Genomic DNA, 10,423 nt, shown 5'->3' on the forward strand with positions numbered 1-10,423 from the left:
CACTGTCGGAGGGTCCGTGCTGAGGGAGTGCTGCACTGTCGGAGGGTCCGTGCTGAGGGAGTGGGCACTGTCGGAGGGTCCGTGCTGAGGGAGTGCCGCACTGTCGGAGGGTCCGTGCTGATAGCATGTTGAAGGTTCCATCTTTTTGCGCCACATGGCTGTGTCTGTTCTCTCAGGTGGATGTGAAATTGCTGATGACAGTTGGAGATTCTCTCTTACGTGTGGAATCCATTCCTGACTCAATGAAGATCACTGCACAAACAGACATTCCATCATTTATTCGGCTGCATTGTCCTCTGCGCAGATTAGCTGCTGCCTTCCTGATATTACCACGTTCTGTGCCTTTGGGAGAGGGGAGGTTGCTTATTGTCTGCTCATCACTGGGCTGGGATTACAGCAAGACATTTCTGTACATGTCCAAAATGGTGCTGAGTCGGGCCTGGGGCAGGTCCTGTAAGGGTGACCTCGGCTGTAACATTCCAAACAATCCCATTGGATCCTCCCGTGGGGCACAACGTGTGGAGAGGGGCTATTATCCTGGGGGAGACAAGGATTTCCTGGAAGCAAGGATTTTGGGTGCGGAGGACAGTGTGTTGGATTTGGGGGGAGCCAATGTTAACTCTCAGTCTGGGTAAATTCTGTCTGGGGAATGTCAGCACCATGGCACCAGGTATCGTGCACTGCCCACTCCTCAGACATGTAACTGGGCTGGGCTAGGCCCCTGGTCAGCATAGAGCCCATCTCCTCTTGTCTCCGAGTGGCTGACCTGCAGCAGAAGCCCCCATACCCTCCACCGAATCCTGACGCTCCATGGGTTCGAGTCCAGTCACTGCCCCCTGACCCAGCCTTCTGCAGGTTCAGGCTTGAACCTCGTTGAAGTCATGTTGAGTCAGTGTCACTGAGAAAGGCACATCGACTGTCTGTTCTGTGAATGTCCGCTCACCCCCTGTCACCTTCCAGGAGTTCAGGGGTCGGATGGCTTTCCTAAACCGCTGGAAATGAATAGAAAAAGATAACACTGTCAGCTAGTTCCTGTCCTAGTGTCACCATCACCACCAGCATCAGGCTTCACCTCTCTCTCTCACTCTCTGCTATTTACACAATGACACACCGTGGACTGTGTGTTGGTGGAATCGAGAGATAAGGGGAGCAGGAAGAAAGGTGGGGCCGAGGCAAAACCTCAGCATGGATGGTACTGAGGGGTAGGAGGGTGTTGAAGGCCGAACGGTGTGTCCCTGCTGCTATTGCATATCCTGCTGGTGTTGTAAATGTGTTAGGGCCTCCCGCGCAAACAGCAGGACAGAACACTGACACAAACAACTTTGATTGAAACCAAAACAGAAATTGCTGGAGAAACTCAGCATCCGGGGAGAGAGAAACAGAGTAAACATTTCGGGCCTAGTGACCGTCCTTGGGTCCTGCACTGCAGAGTCAGTGCTGAAGGGTTCCCTTTCTGTTGGGACATTAAGCCAAGGTGCCCTGGGAACGAGTGTAACACACTTCCCAGTGACCTGGCCACCTCTTTTCAAGAAAGAGATGATTTGATCTTCCATCTCACCACATCAGGAGAGACCAGGTGGCAGCTGAAGTAGATGACAGGTCATTACATCTGTCAATGGCAGACTGGATACAGACACACGGGCTGCTTGAAAATGATAAAACACTCCACAAATATCCCATGTGTCCTTCCTTTCTGATAGGAGCACTGGCTGTTTAGAATCCCTACAGTGTGGAAGCAGGCCATTCAGCCCATTGAGTGCATACTGATCCTACCAAAAGCATCCCACCCAGACCCATCCTGCTACCCTGTCCCTGTAACCCTGCGTTTCCCCCGGCCAATCCATCTTTGGACTGTGGGAGGAAACCCACGCGGACATGGGGAGAATGTGCAAACCACACCGACAGTCACTCTGAGACGGGAATCGAACCCAGGTCCCTGGCGCTGTGAGGATTGATAGTTACCCTGTTTAAACTCAACAAAAGGCATATGTAGCAATGAGAGCAGATTCTTACATCGCGCCACGTTCCAGATTCCTTCAATACAGCAGCCACAGCCCAGAATGGGATCTGTATACAGCAGAGGACCCCCAGGCAGACTCCTAGTGCCTTCCCCCACAGTGGGAACTCATAGGAACCATAGTGCAGGGGCGTATTGTACATCTCAATAAATACATACATCAGGATGAACTGTAAAAGAGAAGGGAATATAACAGAGGGGATGTGATATAACACAGAGCATTCCACTACACAGATCGATAAATAAGGAGCGACAGTTTCATTTGGTCATGAACTGGAACAAACACAGACCAAGGAAATTGGCAAAAGAATCAGAAAGGGGCAGAAGAGGAAACTTTTTTAACTGTAAACAAAAGGCAGCACCATCTCCACTGGCTGGAAAATAGATCAAGCGAGAACTTGCACGTTGGGTGTTTTCAGGATCAGAGTCGAGATTAGAGTGGGGCTGGAAAAGCACAGCAGGGTCAGGCAGCATCCGGGGAGCAGGAACATCAATGTTTCGGGCATAAGACCCCATTCCTGATAAAGGGCTTTTGCCCGAAATGTCGATTCTCCTGCTGTTCAGATGCTGCCTGACCTGCTGCGCTTTTCCAGCACCACTCTCTGGACTCTGATCTCCAGCATCCGCAGGCCTCACGTTCCCCTGTTTTGAGAATATGTCAAACAGAAATCTGAGGGAGAGAGTTCCTGTGTAATGTTTGATCAGCTCTCAATGCTGCTGCATTAATGGGGATAGCAGGAAATCCTGTTGGCAGCCTGTTGCGTGTCTGTCCCTGGCACTCTGTGTTCCTCAGACTGTGACCTAGTGACCAGATCGATTATGGTCTTCAGTGAAACTGGTTTGGGTTCCACCAGGATGTTCTTCTGACTGTGTCGAATTGAATTTCATGGAGAGATTTGAACGAATGAGTCACAGACATTTTACAACCTGGAAAAGGCCCTTCAGCCCCATCGTGCCCATGCTGGTCATCAAACATCCACCATTTTAATCCCATTGTCCAACACTAGGCCAGTAGGTTTGTTTACTTTGGTGTTTTAGATGTTTACCAAAATCGTTATTAAATATGTTGGTGGTTCCTGTCTCTACCTTTCAGGGAGGAGGATCCAAATACCCGCCCCATTCTGGGTGAATTCCTTTTCCCCTCCAGTCCCCTGGAAACCTCCTTCCTGTACCTTACCTTAAAACGGTGCCCCCGGGTCATTAACCCCTCACTAACGGGACAGGTTTCCCTCCATAGAGTCAGAGAGGTCTGCACTGCAGAAAAAGGCCCTTCAGCCCATTAAGTCTGTGCTGGTCAAGAACAACCACTAACTATTCTAATTCCATTTACCAGCACATTTGGCCTTCAATGTCTTGGTAACCATCTAAATACAATGTTTGAGGGTTTCTGCCTCTCCAACCCTTACAGGCAGATTCCCACCACCCTCTGGGGGATAAAGCAATTCCTTACATCCCCCTGAAACCTCCTGCTTCTGCCCTTCAATCCGTGCCCCCCGGTCACTGATCCTTCCATCAAGAGGGGAGAGTTTCATCCCGTCTCCCCTTTTTATGTCCCTCATTATTTTATCTGAGTCATGCCCTGTCTCAGTTCCCTCTGCTCCAAGGAGGACAATCCCAGTCGGTCCACTCTCTCCGGCCCAGGCAATATCATAGTGAAGGAAGTTCCTCTTCCCACCCCACCCAATCAGATGCTTCCTACAGTGTGGTGACCAGACGTACACACAGTGCTTCAGCTGTGACCCAACTTAGACAGCTCCACTGTAGCCTCCATGCTCTTGTGTTCAATGCCTTTGACTATCCCACATGTCTTCTTTATCACCGTATCTCCCTGACCTACTGCCTTCAAAAGATCCGTAGATATGCAACTCACTCCCCAGTGGTTTGTGAGGCTGGTACCTGGGCTGTGACATGACTGCGCTTCGGACTGTGGGGGTCACGCAGAGGGCTGGGGAGAACCAGGTTGGTTCCCCACACATTGCCGGGTTGTCACAGCAGATGTGCTTGAGAGAGGGGCTGGTCAGGTTTGCAGACTGTGAACAGTTAATCCCTGAAGCTGGAGACCAGGGTCTGGTACAGTTAGAACTGCACATCATCAAGGTTTTTAGGAACGGAGGTGTCCAAGACGGGGAGAAAGGGAATGATTCATTTGAACAAGCGAATGGATTTGCAGACTTACCAGGAGTAGCAGGGGTGTAATGAGGGCCCAACAGGCCTTGAAATAGAGTAACAGCTTGCTGCACCAGGGTGGACAAAGACGGATCATGTCAATTATGTCATTACAAAACTGGTTAACACCTGTGGGGGAGAGATAGCACGGTCAGGAAAGAGATAACCAGATATTTCTGTCACATTTCTCATCAGTTCAGTATTTCCCAAAGGGGTAAAGTCCTTCCTCAGTCTGGTTACATAGTGAACATGACAGCCAAGTCCCAAACAGTGCAGTGGTGATAAAAGGCTGGATAAATGACTGGTTTTCATTTGAGGGTTAATATTGGGCCCACCGTGATATTATATCCCCCACCTGAGGGGGAACCAGGGCCTCAATCTCACACACCTTCCCGGTCCCCTCAGTGTGACACTCCATCAAACGGGCACTCAGAGTGCTGGCACATAACTGGAGGGAACTGACCCCACAGCCTTCTGCCTCAGTGGTGTGTGTGTGTGTCTGTGTCTGTGCCAAGGACTGCCCCTCGACAGTCAGGGCCAGACACTGTACACTCCACTCTGACTGGTATCCTCCAGCCTCTGTACATGATGTCAGCATAAACACAGTTACCTCACTGTCTAAATACACCTGAGTTTCACCAGCAGCCACATTCTGTTCACTGACCCACGCAGGGTCTCTGTCCAGCAATGTCTCAAATTCCCATCCTCATACTCAGCTCTCTTGGTCCTCCCAGTGCCTCACCTTCTCCCACGTCCCCCAGATCCTCTTCAGCACTGGATTTTAATCCCTCCACCCTCGATGGCCATGTCTTCTGTGACTGGGGCCCACCCCAACATCTCTCTGACATTCCCCCACAACTCCCTCTTTAAGACACTCTTTGTAATGTGCCTCTCTGTCTAAATCCCCGACCTAGTATTCCCTCATGTGTTCAGCATTTCGTTTGAGTGCTCCTGGAGTGTTCCTGTTCTGAAGATTCTGAATAAATGCAATTTGCTTCCTGCAGAGCTGGGACTCCATAAGGAATTATACAACACAGAAGATGGTCACTCTGCCCATCACTCCCATCCTTGCTCTTTGGTTGATCTTTTAATCTCACTCCCTTGTACTTCCCTGAAAATATTCCTCTTCCAGAGATTTCTGCTGTATTTCACCAATCCAAAGATTCCCATTTCTCCACAAGCAGTCCACCACAAATCATGACAAGTTTCTTTGTTCCTTCCTCTCCTTCAACTCATGGCTACACTGAATTGTGAACAAGTATGATTGGTTTAAAGAGCTGATTTGGTGCGCAGTGTTCCCCGAACCTCTGCAGTCGTGCTGGTGAGGATTGGATGCCCTGCAGGACTCTGAGGGAGGGTTTACCGTAGAAGAATGCGATCCCCAGGCACATGAAGAGAGTGATGATGATGAGCCCGAAACTGGTGCTGAAAGCATCGATGAGAGTGAACCAATAGATGCCGCCCTGTATGGAAACAGCAATGGTTACAGCTGATTGACCGGGTGTGGACAAATACAGAATTGTTACCGCAGAAGGAGGCTATTCGGCCCATTGTAATTGCACCTGCCCTTCGAACATCAGTACCTCGTGCCAATTCAGTGTTTCACCTCCATTTAATTACACACTATTTCTGTTCAAATAATTATCCAGTGTCCCTCACAAATGCCTCACTATACCCTCCACGCAATACACTGGTATCTGAATGGGATGTGGCTTTTATTAGGTTGTTGTTGGGACTGACCATTTTTTATCCAAAGGCAGTTTGTTGAGTATAAACCGTATTTTCCTGCTGCTGTTTAATGGTGACTCCGCCGGACCTGAAGGGTTATGCTTATTTCCAGACTGACTGCTGTTCATGTTCTGAATGATCACGAGGTAGTGTTTAACCCTGTATTCCTAAACATCCAATCGCTCCAACCCAGATGGTGAAGTACAGAACACAACACAATTTTGGGGCTGTTTTCCCTGGAGCGTCGGAGGCTGAGGGGTGACCTTATAGAGGTTTATAAAATAATGAGGGGCATGGATAGAATAAATAGATAAGGTCTTTTCCCTGGGGTGGGGGAGTCCAGAACTAGAGGGCATAGGTTTAGGGTGAGAGGGGAACGATATAAAAGGGACCTAAGGGGCAACTTTTTCACACAGAGGGTTGTACGTGTATGGAATGAGCTGCCAGAGGAAGTGATGGAGGCTGGTACAATTGCAACATTTAAGAGGCATCTGGATGGGTATATGAATAGGAAGGGTTTGGAGGGATATGGGCCGAGTGCTGGCAGGTGGGACTAGATTGGGTTGCGATATCTGGTCGGCATGGAGGGGTTGGACCGAAGGGTCTGTTTCCATGCTGTACATCTCTATGACTAATTCTTTTCTTTGTTGCCAGGAGACAGCCCCCCTCCCCCAAACTATTCTCCTGCTGCCCCAGGTGACAATCTTCTGAAATAATTCCTCAACCAATCTGTTCAGATATGTTAGGATGCATCTCTGGGGCTGGTGGGATTTGAATGTTCTGGGCCAGAGGCAGAAACAGTACCACTGCACAGCTAGACCCTCCAGTCAGGAATGAGCAGAAATATAATCCTCAGGATTCAGTACTAGGAAAGCTCACTAGATTTCCAACCCATGGCTTTAACCATTTGGCCCTGACGGCAGATCTCGGAGGTTGACTGATTAAAACAATGACTTAGCCCAAACGATGAGTCGGGATATCTGATGCTCTTTATAAATAGTTTCTAATCACCAGGTCACGTAAGTTATCCACAGCCCTGGAGCAGGTGGGGCTAAAACCTGGGCCTCCTGTCTCAAAGATAGGGACACTACCGCTTCACCAAAAGAGCCCTGTAAAATGCACCATAGTCCCAGAGGATTATAGGTCACCAGAGGGTGTCCAACCTGAGGGTCACCACGTCTCAGGTGAAGGTTGAAAAGGTGGCCCACTCATGGCCCACTCATGGCCCACTCATGATGCCCTCAGCTGGTTCCAGCAGGTACTGACCCATGTTTTTGGTGTCACTCTGCATTACAAACCAGCCATCCAGCTAATTGAGCTAACCGACCATTCCCATGATCTTAATATGATTCCAGTCCTTAAATACATAATCTGAAAAATGTGTTGCTGGAAAAGCGCAGCAGGTCAGGCAGCATCCAAGGAGCAGGAGAATCGACGTTTCGGGCATAAGCCCTTCTTCGGGAATGAGGAAGGTGTGCCAAGCAAGTCCCTCCTCCCTACCTTTTATCTTAGCCTATTTGGCACACCTTTCTCATTCCTGAAGAAGGGCTCATGCCCGAAACATCGACTCTCCTGCTCCTTGGATGCTGCCTGACCTGCTGCGCTTTTCCAGCAACACATTTTCAGCTCTGATCTCCAGCATCTGCAGACCTCACTTTCTCCCTTAAATACATAATAGTTTTGTGGGGGGGAGATCGTGCTTTATCAACTTAATAGAGTTCTTTGAGGAAGTGACCAAGTTGATGGATGAAGGAAGAGCTGTAGATGTCATACACATGAACCTTAGTAAGGCATTTGATAAGGTTCCCCATGGTAGACTAATGGAGAAAGTGAAGTCACATGGGTGTGCAGGGTGTTCTAGCGAGGTGGATAAAGAACTGGTTGAGCAACAGGAGACAGAGAGTAGTAGTTGAAGGGAGTTTCTCGAAATGGAGAAAGGTGACCAGTGGTGTTCCACAGGGGTCAGTGCTGGGGCCACTGTTGTTTGTTATATACATAAATAATCTGGAAGAGGGCACTGTTGGTCTGATCAGTAAGTTTGCAGATGACACGAAGATTGGTGGAGTAGCAGAAAGCATAGGGGACTGTCAAAGAATACAGGAGAGTATAGATAGACTGGAGAGTTGGGCAGAGAAGTGGCAGATGGAGTTCAATCCAGGCAAATGTGAGGTGATGCATTTAGGCAAGACTAATTCTAGAGCGAATTATACAGTGAACGGAAGAGCCTTGGGAAAAGTTGATGGGCAGAGAGATCTGGGAGCGCAGCTCCATTGTACCCTGAAGGTGGCTGCACAGGTGGATAGAGTGGTCAGGAAGGCATATGATATGCTTGCCTTCATTGGACGGGGTATTGAGTATACGAGCTGGCAGGTCATGTTAAAATTATACAAGACATTGGTTCGGCCGCATTTAGAATACAGTGTACAGTTCTGGTCGCCACATTACCAAAAGGATGTGGACGCTTTGGAGAGATTCTGGATCAGTGGTGCTGGAAGAGCACATCGGTTCAGTCAGCATCAGAGTAGCAGTAAAATCGACATTTCAGGTAAAAGCCCTTCATCAGGAATAAAGGCAGAGAGCCTGAAGCGTGGAGAGATAAGCTAGAGGAGGGTGGGGGTGGGGAGAAAGTAGCATAGAGTACAATAGGTCAGTGGGGGAGGAGATGAAGGTGATAGGTCAGGGAGGAGAGGGTGGAGTGGATAGGTGGAAAAGGAGATAGGCAGGTAGGACAAGTCTGGACAAGTCATGGGGACAGTGCTGAGCTGGAAGTTTGGAACTAGGGTGAGGTGGGGGAAGGGGAAATGAGGAAGCTGTTGAAGTCCACATTGATGCCCTGGGGTTGAAGTGTTCTGAGGCGGAAGATGAGGCGTTCTTCCTCCAGGCGTCTGGTGGTGAGGGAGCGGCGGTGAAGGAGGCCCAGGACCTCCATGTCCTCGGCAGAGTGGGAGGGGGAGTTGAAATGTTGGGCCACGGGGCGGTGTGGTTGATTGGTGCGGGTGTCCCGGAGATGTTCTCTAAAGCGCTCTGCTAGGAGGCGCCCAGTCTCCCCAATGTAGAGGAGACCGCATCGGGAGCAACGGATGCAATAAATGATATTAGTGGATGTGCAGGTAAAACTTTGATGGATGTGGAAGGCTCCTTTAGGGCCTTGGATGGAGGTGAGGGAGGAGGTGTGGGCGCAGGTTTTACAGTTCCTGCGGTGGCAGGGGAAAGTGCCAGGATGGGAGGGTGGGTCGTAGGGGGGCGTTGACCTGACCAGGGAGTCACGGAGGGAACGGTCTTTGCGGAAGGCGGAGAGGGGTGGGGAGGGAAATATATCCCTGGTGGTGGGGTCTGTTTGGAGGTGGCGGAAATGTCGGCGGATGATTTGGTTTATGCGAAGGTTGGTGAGCACCAGGGGCATTCTGTCCTTGTTACAGTTGGAGGGGTGGGGTCTGAGGGCGGAGGTGCGGGATTTGGATGAGGTGCGTTGGAGAGCATCTTTAACCACGTGGGAAGGGAAATTGCGGTCTCTAAAGAAGGAGGCCATCTGGTGTGTTCTGTGGTGGAACTGGTCCTCCTGGGAGCAGATCCGGCGGAGGCGGAGGAATTGGGAATACGGGATGGCATTTTTGCAGGAGGTAGGGTGGGAAGAGGTGTAATCCAGGTAGCTGTTTTACAAACCCACCGACTCCCACAGCAACCTGGATTACACCTCTTCCCACCCTACCTCCTGCAAAAATGCCATCCCGAGATCAATGTGGACTTGAACAGTTTCCTCATTTCCCCTTCCCCCACCTCACCCTAGTTCCAAACTTCCAGCTCAGCACTGTCCCCATGACTTGTCCGGACCTGTCCTACCTGCCTATCTCCTTTTCCACCTATCCACTCCACTCTCTCCTCCCTGACCTATCACCTTCATCCCCTCCCCCACTCACCTATTGTACTCTATGCTACTTTCTCCCCACCCCCACCCTCCTCTAGCTTATCTCTCCGCGCTTCAGGCTCTCTGCCTTTATTCCTGATGAAGGGCTTTTGACCAAAACGTCGATTTTGCCTGTCCTCGGATGCTGCCTGAACTGCTGTGCTCTTCCAGCACCACTGATCCAGAATCTGGTTTCCAGCATCTGCAGTCATTGTTTATACCGCTTTGGAAAAGGGGCAGAGAAGGTTTACGAGGATGTTGCCTGGTATAGAAGGTGCTAGCTATGAAGAGAGGTTGAGTAGGTTAGGATTATTTTCATTAGAAAAAAGGAGATTGAGGGGGGACCTGATTGAGGTTTACAAAATCATGAAGGTTATAGACAGGGTGGATAGAGACAAGCTTTTTCCCAGGGTGAAGGATTCAGTAACGAGAGGTCACGCTTTCAAGGTGAGAGGTGGAAAGTCTAAGGGGGATACACGCAGCAAATACTTCACACAGAGGGTGGTGGGTGTCTGGAACGCGTTGCCAGCAGAGGTGATAGAGGCAGGCACGGTAGATTCATTTAAGAAGCATCTGGACAGATGCAGAGCAGAGGGATACAGATGCTT

General features: G+C 49.9%; 1 protein-coding gene across 1 annotated transcript in view; it reads right to left on the bottom strand.

Annotated features, from left to right (window-relative positions):
- Positions 1–263: 263 nt before the first annotated feature.
- The window catches only part of slc6a7 (solute carrier family 6 member 7), a 75,679-nt gene continuing 65,519 nt past the window's right edge, over positions 264–10,423 (bottom strand). The window contains exons 12-15 of the mRNA XM_087988559.1: positions 5,547–5,646; positions 4,194–4,312; positions 2,014–2,187; positions 264–992 (exon numbers count right to left, since the gene is read on the bottom strand). Of these exons, the coding sequence (XP_087844685.1) occupies positions 858–992; positions 2,014–2,187; positions 4,194–4,312; positions 5,547–5,646 (528 nt within the window). The 3' untranslated portion in view covers positions 264–857. The remainder of the gene's footprint in view (positions 993–2,013; positions 2,188–4,193; positions 4,313–5,546; positions 5,647–10,423) is intronic.

Source organism: Chiloscyllium plagiosum, unplaced genomic scaffold (assembly GCF_037043375.1).
Source record: "Chiloscyllium plagiosum isolate Xiang-an unplaced genomic scaffold, Cpla_swu_hap1 HiC_scaffold_6, whole genome shotgun sequence".
Taxonomy (NCBI): domain Eukaryota; kingdom Metazoa; phylum Chordata; class Chondrichthyes; order Orectolobiformes; family Hemiscylliidae; genus Chiloscyllium; species Chiloscyllium plagiosum.